Genomic DNA, 21989 nt, shown 5'->3' on the forward strand with positions numbered 1-21989 from the left:
AGTAGTTAACCTTTCCTCCAAACCTCTCTCCCAATCCGAAACCTCTGTCCTATCGAAAGGCCTCACCTTCAGCCCCACTCCCAGATTCAACCAAACAGCCCTCGTCAAAGATTTACTGTCCTACACTCGTACTCTCTGCTGGAAGTATCACTTTGCCACGAAGAAAAATGATCCTAATCCTACTCCTAATGATCCGACTCCTCAAGACACCATCCAAATTGAACCCTGCCTGGAACAGTTCCGTCCTCCGTCACAGCGGGACCCACCTCCTCTTCCTCAAAATCACCCTCTCCAAACTTTCCAGGAATATCTGACTTCCAGCCTTGCATCTCAATCCTTCTTAAAAAACCTTAATCCTACACCCAACATCACCACTGCTGAAGCCCAGGCTATCCGTGATCTGAAGGCTGACCGATCCATCATCATTCTTCCGGCAGACAAGGGTTCCACGACCGTGGTACTTGATCGTCGGGAGTATGTGGCTGAGGGACTGCGTCAGCTTTCAGACAACACCACATACAAAGTTTGCCAAGGTAACCCCATTCCCGATGTCCAGGCGGAGCTTCAAGGAATCCTCAGAACCTTAGGCCCCCTGCAAAACCTTTCACCTGACTCCATCAACCTCCTGACCCCACCGACACCCCGCACCCCTACCTTCTACCTTCTTCCTAAAATCCACAAACCCAATCATCCCGGCCGCCCCATTGTAGCTGGTTACCAAGCCCCCACAGAACGTATCTCTGCCTACGTAGATCAACACCTTCAACCCATTACATGCAGTCTCCCATCCTTCATCAAGGACACCAACCACTTCCTTGAACGCCTGGAATCCTTACCCAATCTGTTACCCCCGGAAACCATCCTTGTAACCATTGATGCCACGTCCTTATACACAAATATTCCGCACGTCCAGGGCCTCGCTGCGATGGAGCATTTCCTTTCATGCCGATCACCTGCCACCCTACCTAAAACCTCTTTCCTCATCACCTTAGCCAGCTTCATCCTGACCCACAACTTCTTCACTTTTGAAGGCCAGACATACCAACAATTAAAGGGAACAGCCATGGGTACCAGGATGGCCCCCTCGTACGCCAACCTATTCATGGGTCGCTTAGAGGAAGCCTTCTTGGTTACCCAAGTCTGCCAACCCAAAGTTTGGTACAGATTTATTGATGACATCTTCATGATCTGGACTCACAGTGAAGAAGAACTCCAGAATTTCCTCTCCAACCTCAACTCCTTTGGTTCCATCAGTTTCACCTGGTCCTACTCCAAATCCCATGCCACTTTCCTTGACGTTGACCTCCACCTGTCCAATGGCCAACTTCACACGTCCGTCCACATCAAACCCACCAACAAGCAACAGTACCTCCATTATGACAGCTGCCACCCATTCCACATCAAACGGTCCCTTCCCTACTGCCTAGGTCTTCGTGGCAAACGAATCTGCTCCAGTCCGGAATCCCTGAATCATTACACCAACAACCTGAAAACAGCTTTCGCATCCCGCAACTACCCTCCCGACCTGGTACAGAAGCAAATAACCAGAGCCACTTCCTCGTCCCCTCAAACCCAGAATCCCCCACAGAAGAACCACAAAAGTGCCCCACTTGTGACAGGATACTTTCCGGGACTGGACCAGACTCTGAATGTGGCTCTCCAGCAGGGATACGACTTCCTCAAATCCTGCCCTGAAATGAGATCCATCCTTCATGAAATCCTCCCCACTCCGCCAAGAGTGTCTTTCCGCCGTCCACCTAACCTTCGTAACCTGTTAGTTCATCCCTATGAAATCCCCAAACCACCTTCCCTACCCTCTGGCTCCTATCCTTGTAACCGCCCCCGATGCAAAACCTGTCCCATGCACCCTCCCACCACCACCTACTCCAGTCCTGTAACCCGGAAGGTGTACACGATCAAAGGCAGAGCCACGTGTGAAAACACCCACGTGATTTACCAACTGACCTGTCTACACTGTGACGCATTCTATGTGGGAATGACCAGCAACAAACTGTCCATTCGCATGAATGGACACAGGCAGACAGTGTTTGTTGGTAATGAGGATCACCCTGTGGCTAAACATGCCTTGGTGCACGGCCAGCACATCTTGGCACAGTGTTACACCGTCCGGGTTATCTGGATACTTCCCACCAACACCAACCTATCCGAACTCCGGAGATGGGAACTTGCCCTTCAGTATATCCTCTCTTCTCGTCATCCGCCAGGCCTCAATCTCCGCTAATTTCAAGTTGCCGCCACTCATACCTCACCTGTCTTTCAACAACTTCTTTGCCTCTACACTTCTGCCTCAACTGACATCTCTGCCCAAACTCTTTGTCTTTAAATATGTCTGCTTGTGTCTGTATGTGTGGATGGATATGTGCGTGTGTGCGAGTGTATACCTGTCCTTTTTTCCCCCTAAGGTAAGTCTTTCCGCTCCCGGGATTGGAATGACTCCTTACCCTCTCCTTTAAAACCCACTTCCTTTCGTCTTCCCCTCTCCTTCCCTCTTTCCTGATGAGGTAACAATTTGTTGCGAAAGCTTGAATTTTGTGTGTATGTTTGTGTGTCTATCGACCTGCCAGCGTTTTTGTTCGGTAAGTCACCTCATCTTTGTATTTATATATAATTTTTCCCACGTGGAATGTTTCCTTCCATTATATTGATATCATTAATTTGAATCCAACAATTACGTTTGTTATTGTCACTGTTGCATTTCGAAATCTTTTCTGTCGTCTTATTTTCCTCTTTCTGTTTTTGCCAGTAGTTTCACTTTGGTTTCACTTTGAATTCACCTTCTCCTTTTTACCGTAATCTGCTATACTATTTTATCCCGCCTATATATATACTCAATAATACGTAACCCACTTCCAAACCATAACCAAAAAAATTTTTTGCCGCTTTCAGCACTACCGCCGCTATAATATCCACCGTTTCTAGTTCACAAACAGCTCCTTTCACCTTTTAAACAACCATTTCGGCCAGTTCTAATAACTTTCACTTTATTTCCATTTCCGTTTTTCCCACACCACTGATCATTTTTAGCCGCTTCCCACAGGTTTTAACGCGATTATTTCTTCGTCAGACAATTGTTAGTCTCATTTTCATAATCTGCCACCACAATACCACTCCTTTTAATATACTACACGCAGTTTTTTCGAAATTTTCCCGAATTTCTGCGTCCTTTAACGTGTTTTGGCGGCAACACAACCACCTAACCTTTATGCACATCGTTATCTACCAACCCAAGTCCAACATAGCCCAGCTGTTACCAACACCTTTTCGCCTTTTTTCATTCCAGATCTCCTGTTTCTTTCCGGTTCACCTTTATCTCTCCCCATATATTTATATTTTTATTTTCATTTTCATTTCACCTCATGTTAACACTTTCCACCTTCTAATACCATGTCACCCTCACAACACCCCCACAATGACCCCATTAAGTTTTATTTACATTCCCTCCGCAAACATGCCTTCGCCCTAGCCAGATTACACTCCCATATTCTATTTTCTCAGGCTTGTCTGACATTAGGCATCACCCCCAAAGGCCTTACACTTAAAGTTCCCATCTCTGGCTGCAACCCTTCCTTCCATCAGTCCCTATACCAGTTCCAAACTGAACAATCCATTGCCCTCACCCACCTAATCCTTCACCTACACATCAACTCAGCCAATGAACACACCCGTCAACTCCTATCCTTAATAAAAGTCCTTAATCTTTCCTCTCCCACATCCACACCGGCTGTCCAGAGCATCCTCCTACAGGCCAACCGTAAATTAGAACAGCATGCCACCCTCCACCTCAAAAAACTATCCAATCTCCTGGTTTCCCACCTCCGGAAAGGCAACTCACTCACCCTTCACAACCTTTCCAGCAAACCTCAACCTCCTCTCATTGCACACAAACCCAGTCTCTCCCATCTACTCAATCTCCCACTTCCAGCTCCACTCCCTCCAAAACCTCAAAATTCCGATCAACACAATCTGGAACCACAACACCCTAATTCAGTAGTTAACCTTTCCTCCAAACCTCTCTCCCAATCCGAAACCTCTGTCCTATCGAAAGGCCTCACCTTCAGCCCCACTCCCAGATTCAACCAAACAGCCCTCGTCAAAGATTTACTGTCCTACACTCGTACTCTCTGCTGGAAGTATCACTTTGCCACGAAGAAAAATGATCCTAATCCTACTCCTAATGATCCGACTCCTCAAGACACCATCCAAATTGAACCCTGCCTGGAACAGTTCCGTCCTCCGTCACAGCGGGACCCACCTCCTCTTCCTCAAAATCACCCTCTCCAAACTTTCCAGGAATATCTGACTTCCAGCCTTGCATCTCAATCCTTCTTAAAAAACCTTAATCCTACACCCAACATCACCACTGCTGAAGCCCAGGCTATCCGTGATCTGAAGGCTGACCGATCCATCATCATTCTTCCGGCAGACAAGGGTTCCACGACCGTGGTACTTGATCGTCGGGAGTATGTGGCTGAGGGACTGCGTCAGCTTTCAGACAACACCACATACAAAGTTTGCCAAGGTAACCCCATTCCCGATGTCCAGGCGGAGCTTCAAGGAATCCTCAGAACCTTAGGCCCCCTGCAAAACCTTTCACCTGACTCCATCAACCTCCTGACCCCACCGACACCCCGCACCCCTACCTTCTACCTTCTTCCTAAAATCCACAAACCCAATCATCCCGGCCGCCCCATTGTAGCTGGTTACCAAGCCCCCACAGAACGTATCTCTGCCTACGTAGATCAACACCTTCAACCCATTACATGCAGTCTCCCATCCTTCATCAAGGACACCAACCACTTCCTTGAACGCCTGGAATCCTTACCCAATCTGTTACCCCCGGAAACCATCCTTGTAACCATTGATGCCACGTCCTTATACACAAATATTCCGCACGTCCAGGGCCTCGCTGCGATGGAGCATTTCCTTTCATGCCGATCACCTGCCACCCTACCTAAAACCTCTTTCCTCATCACCTTAGCCAGCTTCATCCTGACCCACAACTTCTTCACTTTTGAAGGCCAGACATACCAACAATTAAAGGGAACAGCCATGGGTACCAGGATGGCCCCCTCGTACGCCAACCTATTCATGGGTCGCTTAGAGGAAGCCTTCTTGGTTACCCAAGTCTGCCAACCCAAAGTTTGGTACAGATTTATTGATGACATCTTCATGATCTGGACTCACAGTGAAGAAGAACTCCAGAATTTCCTCTCCAACCTCAACTCCTTTGGTTCCATCAGTTTCACCTGGTCCTACTCCAAATCCCATGCCACTTTCCTTGACGTTGACCTCCACCTGTCCAATGGCCAACTTCACACGTCCGTCCACATCAAACCCACCAACAAGCAACAGTACCTCCATTATGACAGCTGCCACCCATTCCACATCAAACGGTCCCTTCCCTACTGCCTAGGTCTTCGTGGCAAACGAATCTGCTCCAGTCCGGAATCCCTGAATCATTACACCAACAACCTGAAAACAGCTTTCGCATCCCGCAACTACCCTCCCGACCTGGTACAGAAGCAAATAACCAGAGCCACTTCCTCGTCCCCTCAAACCCAGAATCCCCCACAGAAGAACCACAAAAGTGCCCCACTTGTGACAGGATACTTTCCGGGACTGGACCAGACTCTGAATGTGGCTCTCCAGCAGGGATACGACTTCCTCAAATCCTGCCCTGAAATGAGATCCATCCTTCATGAAATCCTCCCCACTCCGCCAAGAGTGTCTTTCCGCCGTCCACCTAACCTTCGTAACCTGTTAGTTCATCCCTATGAAATCCCCAAACCACCTTCCCTACCCTCTGGCTCCTATCCTTGTAACCGCCCCCGATGCAAAACCTGTCCCATGCACCCTCCCACCACCACCTACTCCAGTCCTGTAACCCGGAAGGTGTACACGATCAAAGGCAGAGCCACGTGTGAAAACACCCACGTGATTTACCAACTGACCTGTCTACACTGTGACGCATTCTATGTGGGAATGACCAGCAACAAACTGTCCATTCGCATGAATGGACACAGGCAGACAGTGTTTGTTGGTAATGAGGATCACCCTGTGGCTAAACATGCCTTGGTGCACGGCCAGCACATCTTGGCACAGTGTTACACCGTCCGGGTTATCTGGATACTTCCCACCAACACCAACCTATCCGAACTCCGGAGATGGGAACTTGCCCTTCAGTATATCCTCTCTTCTCGTCATCCGCCAGGCCTCAATCTCCGCTAATTTCAAGTTGCCGCCACTCATACCTCACCTGTCTTTCAACAACTTCTTTGCCTCTACACTTCTGCCTCAACTGACATCTCTGCCCAAACTCTTTGTCTTTAAATATGTCTGCTTGTGTCTGTATGTGTGGATGGATATGTGCGTGTGTGCGAGTGTATACCTGTCCTTTTTTCCCCCTAAGGTAAGTCTTTCCGCTCCCGGGATTGGAATGACTCCATACCCTCTCCTTTAAAACCCACTTCCTTTCGTCTTCCCCTCTCCTTCCCTCTTTCCTGATGAGGCAACAATTTGTTGCGAAAGCTTGAATTTTGTGTGTATGTTTGTGTTTGTTTGTGTGTCTATCGACCTGCCAGCGTTTTTGTTCGGTAAGTCACCTCATCTTTGTATTTATATATAATTTTTCCCACGTGGAATGTTTCCTTCCATTATATTGATATCATTAATTTGAATCCAACAATTACGTTTGTTATTGTCACTGTTGCATTTCGAAATCTTTTCTGTCGTCTTATTTTCCTCTTTCTGTTTTTGCCAGTAGTTTCACTTTGGTTTCACTTTGAATTCACCTTCTCCTTTTTACCGTAATCTGCTATACTATTTTATCCCGCCTATATATATACTCAATAATACGTAACCCACTTCCAAACCATAACCAAAAAAATTTTTTGCCGCTTTCAGCACTACCGCCGCTATAATATCCACCGTTTCTAGTTCACAAACAGCTCCTTTCACCTTTTAAACAACCATTTCGGCCAGTTCTAATAACTTTCACTTTATTTCCATTTCCGTTTTTCCCACACCACTGATCATTTTTAGCCGCTTCCCACAGGTTTTAACGCGATTATTTCTTCGTCAGACAATTGTTAGTCTCATTTTCATAATCTGCCACCACAATACCACTCCTTTTAATATACTACACGCAGTTTTTTCGAAATTTTCCCGAATTTCTGCGTCCTTTAACGTGTTTTGGCGGCAACACAACCACCTAACCTTTATGCACATCGTTATCTACCAACCCAAGTCCAACATAGCCCAGCTGTTACCAACACCTTTTCGCCTTTTTTCATTCCAGATCTCCTGTTTCTTTCCGGTTCACCTTTATCTCTCCCCATATATTTATATTTTTATTTTCATTTTCATTTCACCTCATGTTAACACTTTCCACCTTCTAATACCATGTCACCCTCACAACACCCCCACAATGACCCCATTAAGTTTTATTTACATTCCCTCCGCAAACATGCCTTCGCCCTAGCCAGATTACACTCCCATATTCTATTTTCTCAGGCTTGTCTGACATTAGGCATCACCCCCAAAGGCCTTACACTTAAAGTTCCCATCTCTGGCTGCAACCCTTCCTTCCATCAGTCCCTATACCAGTTCCAAACTGAACAATCCATTGCCCTCACCCACCTAATCCTTCACCTACACATCAACTCAGCCAATGAACACACCCGTCAACTCCTATCCTTAATAAAAGTCCTTAATCTTTCCTCTCCCACATCCACACCGGCTGTCCAGAGCATCCTCCTACAGGCCAACCGTAAATTAGAACAGCATGCCACCCTCCACCTCAAAAAACTATCCAATCTCCTGGTTTCCCACCTCCGGAAAGGCAACTCACTCACCCTTCACAACCTTTCCAGCAAACCTCAACCTCCTCTCATTGCACACAAACCCAGTCTCTCCCATCTACTCAATCTCCCACTTCCAGCTCCACTCCCTCCAAAACCTCAAAATTCCGATCAACACAATCTGGAACCACAACACCCTAATTCAGTAGTTAACCTTTCCTCCAAACCTCTCTCCCAATCCGAAACCTCTGTCCTATCGAAAGGCCTCACCTTCAGCCCCACTCCCAGATTCAACCAAACAGCCCTCGTCAAAGATTTACTGTCCTACACTCGTACTCTCTGCTGGAAGTATCACTTTGCCACGAAGAAAAATGATCCTAATCCTACTCCTAATGATCCGACTCCTCAAGACACCATCCAAATTGAACCCTGCCTGGAACAGTTCCGTCCTCCGTCACAGCGGGACCCACCTCCTCTTCCTCAAAATCACCCTCTCCAAACTTTCCAGGAATATCTGACTTCCAGCCTTGCATCTCAATCCTTCTTAAAAAACCTTAATCCTACACCCAACATCACCACTGCTGAAGCCCAGGCTATCCGTGATCTGAAGGCTGACCGATCCATCATCATTCTTCCGGCAGACAAGGGTTCCACGACCGTGGTACTTGATCGTCGGGAGTATGTGGCTGAGGGACTGCGTCAGCTTTCAGACAACACCACATACAAAGTTTGCCAAGGTAACCCCATTCCCGATGTCCAGGCGGAGCTTCAAGGAATCCTCAGAACCTTAGGCCCCCTGCAAAACCTTTCACCTGACTCCATCAACCTCCTGACCCCACCGACACCCCGCACCCCTACCTTCTACCTTCTTCCTAAAATCCACAAACCCAATCATCCCGGCCGCCCCATTGTAGCTGGTTACCAAGCCCCCACAGAACGTATCTCTGCCTACGTAGATCAACACCTTCAACCCATTACATGCAGTCTCCCATCCTTCATCAAGGACACCAACCACTTCCTTGAACGCCTGGAATCCTTACCCAATCTGTTACCCCCGGAAACCATCCTTGTAACCATTGATGCCACGTCCTTATACACAAATATTCCGCACGTCCAGGGCCTCGCTGCGATGGAGCATTTCCTTTCATGCCGATCACCTGCCACCCTACCTAAAACCTCTTTCCTCATCACCTTAGCCAGCTTCATCCTGACCCACAACTTCTTCACTTTTGAAGGCCAGACATACCAACAATTAAAGGGAACAGCCATGGGTACCAGGATGGCCCCCTCGTACGCCAACCTATTCATGGGTCGCTTAGAGGAAGCCTTCTTGGTTACCCAAGTCTGCCAACCCAAAGTTTGGTACAGATTTATTGATGACATCTTCATGATCTGGACTCACAGTGAAGAAGAACTCCAGAATTTCCTCTCCAACCTCAACTCCTTTGGTTCCATCAGTTTCACCTGGTCCTACTCCAAATCCCATGCCACTTTCCTTGACGTTGACCTCCACCTGTCCAATGGCCAACTTCACACGTCCGTCCACATCAAACCCACCAACAAGCAACAGTACCTCCATTATGACAGCTGCCACCCATTCCACATCAAACGGTCCCTTCCCTACTGCCTAGGTCTTCGTGGCAAACGAATCTGCTCCAGTCCGGAATCCCTGAATCATTACACCAACAACCTGAAAACAGCTTTCGCATCCCGCAACTACCCTCCCGACCTGGTACAGAAGCAAATAACCAGAGCCACTTCCTCGTCCCCTCAAACCCAGAATCCCCCACAGAAGAACCACAAAAGTGCCCCACTTGTGACAGGATACTTTCCGGGACTGGACCAGACTCTGAATGTGGCTCTCCAGCAGGGATACGACTTCCTCAAATCCTGCCCTGAAATGAGATCCATCCTTCATGAAATCCTCCCCACTCCGCCAAGAGTGTCTTTCCGCCGTCCACCTAACCTTCGTAACCTGTTAGTTCATCCCTATGAAATCCCCAAACCACCTTCCCTACCCTCTGGCTCCTATCCTTGTAACCGCCCCCGATGCAAAACCTGTCCCATGCACCCTCCCACCACCACCTACTCCAGTCCTGTAACCCGGAAGGTGTACACGATCAAAGGCAGAGCCACGTGTGAAAACACCCACGTGATTTACCAACTGACCTGTCTACACTGTGACGCATTCTATGTGGGAATGACCAGCAACAAACTGTCCATTCGCATGAATGGACACAGGCAGACAGTGTTTGTTGGTAATGAGGATCACCCTGTGGCTAAACATGCCTTGGTGCACGGCCAGCACATCTTGGCACAGTGTTACACCGTCCGGGTTATCTGGATACTTCCCACCAACACCAACCTATCCGAACTCCGGAGATGGGAACTTGCCCTTCAGTATATCCTCTCTTCTCGTCATCCGCCAGGCCTCAATCTCCGCTAATTTCAAGTTGCCGCCACTCATACCTCACCTGTCTTTCAACAACTTCTTTGCCTCTACACTTCTGCCTCAACTGACATCTCTGCCCAAACTCTTTGTCTTTAAATATGTCTGCTTGTGTCTGTATGTGTGGATGGATATGTGCGTGTGTGCGAGTGTATACCTGTCCTTTTTTCCCCCTAAGGTAAGTCTTTCCGCTCCCGGGATTGGAATGACTCCTTACCCTCTCCTTTAAAACCCACTTCCTTTCGTCTTCCCCTCTCCTTCCCTCTTTCCTGATGAGGTAACAATTTGTTGCGAAAGCTTGAATTTTGTGTGTATGTTTGTGTGTCTATCGACCTGCCAGCGTTTTTGTTCGGTAAGTCACCTCATCTTTGTATTTATATATAATTTTTCCCACGTGGAATGTTTCCTTCCATTATATATATATATATATATATATATATATATATATATATATATATATATATATATATATATATATATATATATATATATATATATATATATATCTATCTGGTTAGACAAATTTTAAAGTGTCCCTCGCCGTGTGCCTGAAAATGAAACTGGGGGAGAGGAGAGGGGGACCTTGCACACACAGTTATTGGAGAAAAAAATGACAATAAAGGTGATAAGTACTTTATGTTCTTTACAAAGATAGCATTTTGCATGGACTGTTTTTACAAAAGCTTCAACAGTTTTTTTTTAATGAAATAGTCATTGGTTGTTTGGCTCTATTCAAGCTTTCAGCAAATGCTCATTTCTGTTGAAAAGTAGCAGCACTTTCTCACCAGAGACCAGAGAGCTTTAGGGAGTTTCTTGACTCTATTTTTCTTTTCCCAACCAGTTAAACAGTTACAAATTCTACAGAATATCGGTATCACATATGCAGTTCGTATACCCCGATTAGCATATTGCAGTCTCCTTTCACGGGCCATGTGGCATACTTGACAACGCTACAGATAGTTATTTTCAGTTCTAATTGCACTCTCACATGCATCGTCAATTCTATTCGCACTTTACAGGAAACTCTCAGCAAAGTCTCTATAGTTTGGCCACTACAATACTGAAGTGCCCACAATCACAAACAATCAAAAACTTTGAATGCCCCCGTAAGTGGAGGTGGTGTGTGGCGAACCAATGCCGCCTCCCTTTCGCAGGTCAGCCAGCCTACATCTGTGTTCCAAGTTTCTGCGAAAGTAGAATTGAAACACGGATCACCGATACCTTCTGGTGCTGTCAGGGTCGTATTTGGAATGCCACGATGGATCAGGATTACTTTTTACATTCATTTCAAAATGAGAAAAGACAGTAACAAGCTGCACAAAATGCAAAGCACCAAGGACTGCACACAGCGTTTGGTAATGGCTACTGTCCAACTGCTTGCGCTGAGGTTGGTGGTGTCTTAATGAAGGTAGTTCAGGCCCAATATCCACCAGTATTTTATGCAACTGTAGCTTGAAACACTTGCATCTAAAACTGCTATGTTATAGTGTCTGCAATTTCGTATAATTCCAACTTCAGCTGAAAGATAAATGCTCACTTTCTTTGTCCTTAGATGTTAAGTCCCGCTATCGAGTCCTGCATTCCCATACGTGGCACGTATCTTACAGAGACCACTCAACCGTCCACTAAGGTGGGGCCAGAGCGTAACTTATAAGTTAACTGATCTCATTGCAGTCATGCATAAGTATGTTCTTTATTTTGCAAATGCATTCTTATGCAGAATTTCTCTCCAAATTGGGCTTCGCCAGGTGTTGTGCAATACCAGTAATCAAAATTGGTTACTTTTTGATATTTACATGCAAAAAATAAAGCGGCTTCAATATATTTATGATAAAATAGCTTATCGGGACACAAACTGCTATAAAATAGCATTTATTGTGTAAATTTGCATTTTCACATTTTCAGGGAGAATTTGCTTCTATATTAACAGTTATCACAAATGGAATATTTGATTTTAATAGTACGTTTGTATTTATTCATTATCCTTACAAATAAAAAGAAGTATTTCATCTCCTTCAGCACGCTTTTCGATTTTTGCATTAAATTGTAATTTTTTACCAATATTCACATACGATTAGGGATTGCAAATAAGAGAGACTGCTTTTATTAGAAAATTATGACAAATTCTATAAAAAGTTCAAAAAAGTCATGGTCATTACAACATAACTCGTTCAATTATCACTAGACACAAGGCTTGAATGCTCTGCACTCAGCTCCATTAAAGAGCACAAAATTTTTATGCTCTGATCTTCAAATAATCCAGCTATGAAGAAACTTGAAGAGGAGAAACTTGAAGAGGACTAAGTCAGTCACATCTCCTCAGACAGAGGTCTCCTCGTCAGACAAATGGAATCGAGGTCTCGAGTCTTGTTACTCACAAAAGAATGGAAAGACTGGTAGAAGCTGACATTGGGAAAGATAAGTTTGATTTCCAGAGAAATGTAGGAACATACGAAGTCTCTACAACTTGTACAAAACCAGACTGCACCTATAAGAGTTAAAGGGAATGAAAGAGAAGCAAAAATTGATAAATGAGTGAGACTAGTTTGCATCCTATGCCCCATCTTATTTCACCTGTACACTGGGGAAGCATTAAAAGAAATGAATGAGAAATATGGAAAGAGGATTTGAGTTCTGGGAGAAGAAATAAAATTAGGAAAAGAACAATTTAAGTTTAATTGCTACAATGCCTTTTCTGAAAGTATCTGTCTTTAGTGTAGCCTTTTACAGAAGAGAAATGTGGGTGATATGCAGTTCACGAGAAGGGAATAGAAGCATCTGAAAGGTGATGTTACGGAAGAATGCTGATCATTAGAATGGCAGATCAAATACTTAATGAAAAGGTACTCAATCGAATCAGAGAAGAACATTACAGCACATCTTAACAAAAACATGGCTACATTATAAGGCATCACTTAATAGTTTGATAACGGAGGGAGGGAGGGGAAGGGAAGAAGAAGACACTGTGTGTGGGGAAGGGGGAGACTAGCACACACAGGAGGGGGAGGTGGGAGGGGGATGTGAAGTACAAACTGTAGAAGGCAAATAAGAACTGAACACAGTTGGCAGGTACAACAGATTTTAGGTATAGGCCACCGATATTTCTGACTGATTCTGCAAAACCTGCAGACCCCACGTGCACATTACTGTGGTCGCAACCTACAGGCTATATTACCTGCAGTTCTCGAAACGGGTGATCCTGTTCCGTCAGCTGGGCACACACGAGCAGATTTCTGTGCTGGGCCACATTCAGAAAGTCTGAATTTTCCTGTTGCTTTCAGGAGACTGCAAGTTTAAGCTGCTACAGGTATACTGAAGGAGTGGACCAATGGCCAGATCAAAAACTTTACACTATTGTGCCAAGAAATACCTTGTTTGTAGAAAGCGACAAATGAAAATTACGTGAAAAGAATGTAAAAAATAGAGTGTGTGAAGAAATGGTTGAAACGCTTCTAGACAGTATTTCTATTGTGGCCCAAAGTACTGTAACATCTAAGCTAAAAATTTTAAATATAGTTTCAGAAAAGAAAATCTTTGTTTTTATAACCATATGTTCTATAGTGGTTTTATAATTATAGAACATATTTTAAATCCATCCTTGCAAAAAGAAACACCAAACACATTTTGTTTTATTGAAATAAAACACACTCAGCAGTCTGTAGTGAAACATTTTTATAGTCCGGCTTGCTTCTTAGATACATCATCATCATCATCATCATCATCATCGTTTTCCAACTACAGTTTCCCAGCTGTGGTGTACAAGTGCTCGCCATCTCGTTCTGTCTTCATAGATCTTCTGTTCCAGGACAGCTTCCCATATGTATCCCCACCCTCGACATCTGACCCTACAGTATCTATCCAGCATTTACTTGGTCTTGCTCGTGGTCTTCTTCCGAATAGGCTCAGGTTCAAATATCTTTTTTGCAGGTCTTTGGCTGTTCATTCTCAAATGTGCCCATACTACTGAAGCCTGTGTTTCTTTAAGACACGGGTAACAGGAATCTCAATACACCAGATACTTTTCTGTTCACCTCATTCCCGATTTTGTCCTTTCTAGTTGTTCAATTTGTAATTCTAACGAATCTCATTTCTGATGCCCGAATTCTGCTGACGTCTTTGTTTAGTAGGGTACATTTTCTAAACCGTATGTTAGGACTGGTACAAAATAGGTGTGGTACACGGTCGCTTTTGCTTCTCGTGGCATTTTATCATCCCAAAGTAGATTTCTGATCTGACTGTAAAAATCGTACGCTTTCTCTGTCCTGCCGAGTATTTCCTGTTTAACGGTGTCGTCTTTCGAGATCGTGCTTCCTAGGTACTTGAAACGTGAAACAGATTCTACTTTGACTCCTCCTACAAATATATTTGAGGTTGTTCCTGCCTGTTGATGGGTCATTTCTACTGACTGTTTTACTTCTTTTTAGTTTAAAATTTTTGAATGTGTTGTTCCAATCATTAAGTTTCTTCTGTGCTTCAGCTTCTGTCTCTCCCCATACTACCAACAACAACACGATTCAAAATTCGTTGATTTTACTTAAGGAATTTTATGTCTGACTTTTGCTAACACCAGGAAAAGCTGTCTGCTGGCATTTTTTTCAGGTGTTCCCTCACTTGGCACTGTCATTCTCCACCTAACGGCACATTGCTTTGCAGAACTAGACATTTCTTGATGCAAAAGATGTCACATTCGACATCAGTTACTGTACTATACAAAGCAGATAATGTTTCCTGATGTGAGCGACAAAGTACTTCGAGACATATAAATATGTTTTGCAACCAACACTTTTAGATATAGAAAACAAACCAATCCAAACTATAAAGGTATTTCATTACAGACCACTGACTGTTTTACTTCGGTACATGAAGTGCACCTGTTGACTCAAATACAAATTTTTCTTGTAGTTTCAAAGATTGATTTAAAATACCTTTGATAATTTCAGAAAAGAGCTCAGGAAAGTGCACGTTTCTTGAAAGAAGTGGAAAAGGGTTGGGGGTGAAGAACTACATAAACCAACGCTTTCGTGAGTGTGAATAAAAATTTGCACCTAGTAGAGTAGGTTCAGTATTGTACTACTGATAAGTTTGTTACATCCACTATTTTACAATTATTATGGATTACTGTATGTACAAAGGATAAAGAATGTTCTTCCCCTAGCATATCAAACCTTCACAATTCTGAAGCAGATCCATATGTCTGGAATACAGCCTTTCAGCAATCCATTTTTGGAACCATGATGTCCAGTTTTTCTTTCAAGAAATATACAAGTATATAATGCACAAATCGCCAGCAAATGCCACAATTTTCTCCCTACTGTCATCCGTAATAGCTTATCATCTTTGAAACAAACCCGTTTCAAAACCCAAATACATACTACAATAAAATAACATCTAAAAAAAAATCACACTATATATTGTACCCTCAGTGAGACACCGTCACAACTTCTGAAATCTGTCTCCTGTGGCCACTGGCTTGTTGAGCATGTACTGCAGTTGTAGACCCACGAATAAACAACAAAAATCTTCTCATTTATACCACCACTACGGTACCTAGCCTCCGAGCTGATCAGAGAGGCAAGATTCGACAGCGGCATCCGCAAGTCTGCGGAAAACGACAGGCGCGAGATTGGCAGGCTGGTCCTGTCGAAAATATATGTGGAACTGGCCTGTCACAGAAATCTGCCCACGTGTGGCCACTATTTAGAGATGAAGAGGCCAGCACAGGACAGACTAGCTTCGAGGGCAGCAGAAAAATGAGTCTTCGAACGGAAGAGCACAACTTCAGTCAGTGGCTCACAGACACTGTTCCGAGATGATGACTAGTCTCTCTTGCACACTCTGAAATTTCCAAGGCCAGTCTGATGGGACTAAGGAAGGACAAAAAAGCTTTCCCGGACTGCGAGGCTGTCGTATCTGACTTCTACTGTGCCACCACAGTCTGCATCAGGTCAGTGATCTACAGCTCGATACTCTACATCTACATCTACATCCACACTCCGCAAACCACCTGACTGTGTGTGGCGGAGGGTACCTTGAGTACCTCTGTAGGTTCTCCCACCTATTCCAGTCTCGTATTGTTCATGGAAAGAAGGATTGTCGGTATGCTTCTGTGTGGGCTCTAATCTCTCTGATTTTATCCTCCCGGTCTCTTCGCGAGATATACGTAGGAGGGAGCAATATACTGCTCGACTCCTTGGTGAAGGTATGTTCTTGAAACTTTAACAAAAGCCCGTACCGAGCTACTGAGTGTCTCTCCTGCAGAGTCTTCCACTGGAGTTTATCTATCATCTACGTAATGCTTTCACGATTACTAAATGATCCTGTAACGAAGTGTGCTGCTCTCCCCTGGATCTTCTCTCTCTCTTCTATCAACCCTATCTGGTACGGATCCCACACTGCTGAACAATATTCGAGCAGTGGGTGAACAAGTGTACTGTAACCTACTTCCTTTGTTTTCGGATTGCATTTCCTTAGGATTCTTCCAATGAATCTGAATCTGGCATCTGCTTTACCGACGATCAACTTTATATGATCATTCCATTTTAAATCACTCCTAACGCGTACTCCCAGATAATTTATGGAATTAACTGCTTCCAGTTGCTGACCTGCTATGTTGTTGTTGTTGTTGTTGTTGTTGTTGTTGTGGTCTTCAGTCCTGAGACTGGTTTGATGCAGCTCTCCATGCTACTCTATCCTGTGCAAGCTTCTTCATCTCCCAGTACTTACTGCAACCTACATCCTTCTGAATCTGCTTAATGTTTTCATGTCTTGGTCTCCCTCTACGATTTTTACCCTCCACGCTGCCCTCCAATGCTAAATTTGTGATCCCTTGATGCCCCAGAACATGTCCTACCAACCGATCCCTTCTTCTAGTCAAGTTGTGCCACAAGCTTCTCTTCTCCCCAATCCTATTCAATACCTCCTCATTAGTTAAGTGATCTACCCACCTTATCTTCAGCATTCTTCTGTAGCACCACATTTCGAAAGCTTCTATTCTCTTCTTATCCAAAGTACTTATCGACCATGTTTCACTTCCATACATGACTACACTCCATACAAATACTTTCAGAAACGACTTCCTGACACTTAAATCTATACTCGATGTTAACAAATTTCTCTTCTTCAGAAACAATTTCCTTGCCATTGCCAGTCTACATTTTATATCCTCTCTACTTCGACCATCATCAGTTATTTTACTCCCTAAATAGCAAAACTCCTTTACTACTTTAAGTGTCTCATTTCCTAATCTAATTCCCTCAGGATCACCGGATTTAATTTGACTACATTCCATTATCCTCGTTTTGCTTTCGTTGATGTTCATCTTATATCCTCCTTTCAAGACACTGTCCATTCCGTTCAACTGCTCTTCCAAGTCCTTTGCTGTCTCTGACAAAATTACAATGTCATCGACCTGCTATACTGTAGCTAAATGATAAAGGACTTTCTTTCTATGTATTCGCAGCACATTACACTTGTCTACATTGAGATTGAATTGCCATTCCCTGCATCACGCGTCAATTCACTGCAGATCATCCTGCATTTCAGTACAATTTTCCATTGTTACAACCTCTCGATATACTACAGCATCGTCCGCTAAAAGCCTCAGTGAACATCCAATGTTATCCACAAGGTCATTTATATATATTGTGAATAGCAACGGTCCTACGACACTCCCCTGCGGCACCCCTGAAATCACTCTTACTTCGGAAGACTTCTCTCCATTGAGAATGACATGCTGCGTTCTGTTATCTAGGAACTCTTCAATCCAATCACACAATTGGTCTGATAGTCCATATGCTCTTACGTTGTTCATTAAACGATTGTGGGGAACTGTATCGAACACCTTGCGGAAGTCTAGAAACACGGCATCTACCTGTGAACCCGTGTCTATGGCCCTCTGAGTCTCGTGGACGAATAGCGTGAGCTGGGTTTCACACGATCGTCTTTTTCGAAACCCGTGCTGATTCCTTCAGAGTAGATTTCTAGTCTCCAGAAAAGTCATTACACTGGAACATAATACATGTTCCAAAATTCTACAACTGATCGACGTTAGTGATATAGGTCTATAGTTCTGCACATCTGATCGACATCCCTTCTTGAAAATGGGGATGACGTGTGCCCTTTTCCAATCCTTTGGAACGCTACGCTCTTCTAGATACCTACGGTACACTGCTGTAAGAAGGGGGGCAAGTTCCTTTGCGTACTCTGCGTAAAATCGAACTGGTACCCCATCAGGTCCAGCGTCCTTTCCTCTTTCGATATCTACCATTTTGTCATCTGTACGACAATCTAGAGAAGGAATTACAGTGCAGTCTTCCTCTGTGAAACAGCTTTGGAAAAAGACATTTAGTATTTCGGCCTTTAGTCTGTCATCCTCTCTTTCAGTACCATTTTGGCCACAGAGTGTCTGGACATTTTGTTTTGATCCACCTACCACTTTGACATAAGACCAAAATTTCTTAGGATTTTCTGCCAAGTCAGTACATAGAACTTTACTTTCGAATTCATTGAACGCCTCTCGCATGGCCCTCCTCTCTTTACATTTCGCTTCGCATAATTTTTATTTGTCTGCAAGGCGTTGGCTATGTTTATGTTTGCTGTGAAGTTCCCTTTGTTCCCGCAGCAGTTTTCTAACTCGGTTGTCGTACCATGCTGGCTCTTTTCCATCTCTTATGATCTTGCTTGGCACATACTCATCTAACGCATATTGTACGATGGTTTTGAACGTTGTCCACTGATCCCTCAACACTATCTGTACTTGAGACAAAACTTTTGTGTTGAGCCATCAGGTACTCTGAAATCTGCTTTTTGTCACTTTTGTTAAACAGAAAAATCTTCCTACCTTTCTTAATATCTCTATTTACGGCTGAAATCATCGATGCAGTAACTGCTTTATGAGCGCTGATTCCCTGTTCTGTGTTAACTGTTTCAAATAGTTCGAGTCTGTTTGTCACAAGGAGGTCTAATATGTTATCGCCACAAGTCGGTTCTCTGTTTAACTGCTCAAGGTAGTTTTCAGATAAAGCACTTAAAAAAATTTCACTGGATTCTTTGTCCCTGCCACCCATTATGAACGTTTGAGTCTCCCAGTCTATATCTGGCAAATTAAAATCTCCACCCAGAACTATAACATGATGGGGAAATCTACTCTAAATATTTTCCAAATTATCCTTCAGTTGCTCAGCCACACCAGCTGCTGAGCCAGGGGGCCTACAGATACATCCAATTACCACATCTGAGCCTGCTTTAACCGTGACCTTCACCGAAATCATTTACATTTTTGATCTCCTTCAATTTCCTTCGATACTATTGCTCTTCTTATAGCTATAAACATGCCTCCCCTTCACTGTCCAACCTGTCTCTGCGGTATACATTCCAATCTAGCCCCGAACAGATTACGTGCCAACATTATGCAAGTGTTTTGTGCTCGACAGCTCCCCACACTTACCGTCCACTGCAGGTACACTAACCGGCCGTCGTCTACTGCGAGTCCCTCACTGGCAGCCTCTAAGCTTATGTCGCGTTAGCCCGCTCGCTCCACAACTCCCACACTTACCGTCTGCACCTACTGGTCGTCCACCCTGAGCCTCTTGCGGCGGTCATCCGTGCGCGGATCTGCGGCCATCACCTTCAGCCGAACTCCGCATATCTCCTGGCCGTGCAACACCTGCAAAATGGCAAAGAATTTAACTGCACTGTACATTATCAAAAGTAATCCGAAATATTTGGAAAATATAAAGTGGCATCTAATGAAAATTTGCTCCTGCATTAAATCTTCAGTGTATACATGGGCAAGGAAAAAAATTCCCAGGTTTCCCGATTAAAAAAATACGACCCCGGATAAAAAAATTCCCGGGTTTTTCCCGGATTTCCTGGTTGTCCCAGGGCGTGTACACCCTGATCTTATAGAGGGAGTTCAAAAATTCAGTGCCCAAACTAACAGATGTCACATGCAGCCAAAAACAAATTGAGCACACATAAGTACACCTGTGAGAAGGAGAAACCAAAATACATTTTTCAAACACTCTTACACAAAATTCAGTCAGGTATACACAGTGTTGCAAATTCTGAAATTTGCACGGAACCAGTAACGGCACGTAGCGCTCCGACGCGTGTGTGATGTTCGCAGTACGTAATGTGGAGCATTGCAAGTGAGGAGCAATGCGAGACAACCACACCGTTAGACTTTTTTCTCTGGGGCTACACAGAAGCTGAAATATATTCTTCCCGTATGAGCTCGGAGGACGAATTAGCTCCAACAGTTTTCACAGTGGTCACACATACAGAATGTGCCACACATTTTCCATCACACAGGACACCCAGCTATATCAGTACCAGTTCGGCTTTGAAGTTAACAGTGCTGATATGGAACGTTACTGTAACACTGATCAGAATAATAAAGAACTAAAACACACTTTATTCTCAATTGTACCCAATGATATCCTGGATACTCCATACTCAATATGCACTTTGTTGCTGAATGTAATATATCTGTTGTGTCTTATAACATCTCTCAGTTCGAGCACTGAATTTTTGAACACCCTGAATACAGTAACATATATCCCAGAGATACGAGATCCTCGTAGAAAGCAAAGACTTTGGAAATTAGAACTGAATGATGGGAAACGAAGTTCTTGGGACAGTTCTCAAAAATATTTATAACACCTACACATAACTATGAATTAAATACAATTTGTTATTATCAAATACAGAGCATGAACTCAGTAAAACTGTGCAAAACTGTATGAAAACTGCAATGTGGACAAAGCTATAAGTGGCTGCACATTACATGTAGGGCAATACCCATTTGATTAGAACTACACAATTTCATTAATTAAGTTCTCGCAGTATTGTCACATAGACTGAGGTGACAAAAGTCATAGGATAGCAACATGCACAAATAGAGATGGCAGTACTATAAAATGCACAAGGTATAAAAAGACAGTGCATTGCTGGAGCTGTCATTTGTACTCAGATGATTCATGTGAAAAGGTGCCCAATGTGATTATGGCCGCACAATTGCAATTGACAGAATCTGAACACGGAACGGTAATCGGAGCTGGACGCATCAGACATTCTATTTCGGAAACTGTAAGGGAATTCGATATTCCGAAATCCACAATGTCAAGAGTGTGTCGAGGATGCAAAATTTCAGGCAATAGCTGTCACCACAGACAGCGCAGTGGCCAACGGCCTTCACTTAACGACCGAGAGCAGCGGCACTGTATACAGTTGCCAGAGCTAACAGACACGCGACACCGCACAAAACAACTGCAGAAATCAATGTGCGACATACGACGAACGTATCCGTTACGACAGAGTGGCAAAATTTGGCATTAGTGGGCTGTGACAGCGGAGACAGACCAGAGTGCCTCTGGAACGGCAGATACGGTCGAGTCTGACTCGCTCAGTTGGACGTTACCCATAAAACGCTCATTCTTCCCACGTTTCATACATCAATGGAATGGGAAGAAACCTTAATTGGTACAATGGGACATACCCTCTGCCAGGAGCTTCACAGTGGTTTGCAGAACATAGATACAGATGTAGAAACAGACGATTCAAATTTAATGTTTGGCTTTCAGATACGATCCAACAGTTGATTATATTGCAGATGTATTGGTCACTGGTATATTGGAGGCTGTATTGTTGGAGATGTACAGGGAGCAAGGGGGAGTGGGGAGAGAGGGAGGGAGGGAAAAAGGGAGAAGATGGACAGAGAT

The 21989-nt window shown here is 44.2% G+C and overlaps 1 protein-coding gene across 2 annotated transcripts in view; it reads right to left on the reverse strand.

Annotated features, from left to right (window-relative positions):
• LOC124720496 (RNA-binding protein 45) overlaps positions 1-21989 on the reverse strand; it is a 147486-nt gene that overhangs the window by 18601 nt on the left and 106896 nt on the right. For both annotated transcript variants that reach the window (XM_047245856.1, XM_047245855.1), the window contains exon 10: positions 19823-19933. In XM_047245856.1, coding sequence (XP_047101812.1) covers positions 19832-19933 — 102 coding nt within the window. In that variant the 3' untranslated portion in view covers positions 19823-19831. The remainder of the gene's footprint in view (positions 1-19822; positions 19934-21989) is intronic.

The sequence above is a fragment of the Schistocerca piceifrons genome, chromosome 11 (genome assembly GCF_021461385.2).
Source record: "Schistocerca piceifrons isolate TAMUIC-IGC-003096 chromosome 11, iqSchPice1.1, whole genome shotgun sequence".
NCBI lineage: Eukaryota > Metazoa > Arthropoda > Insecta > Orthoptera > Acrididae > Schistocerca > Schistocerca piceifrons.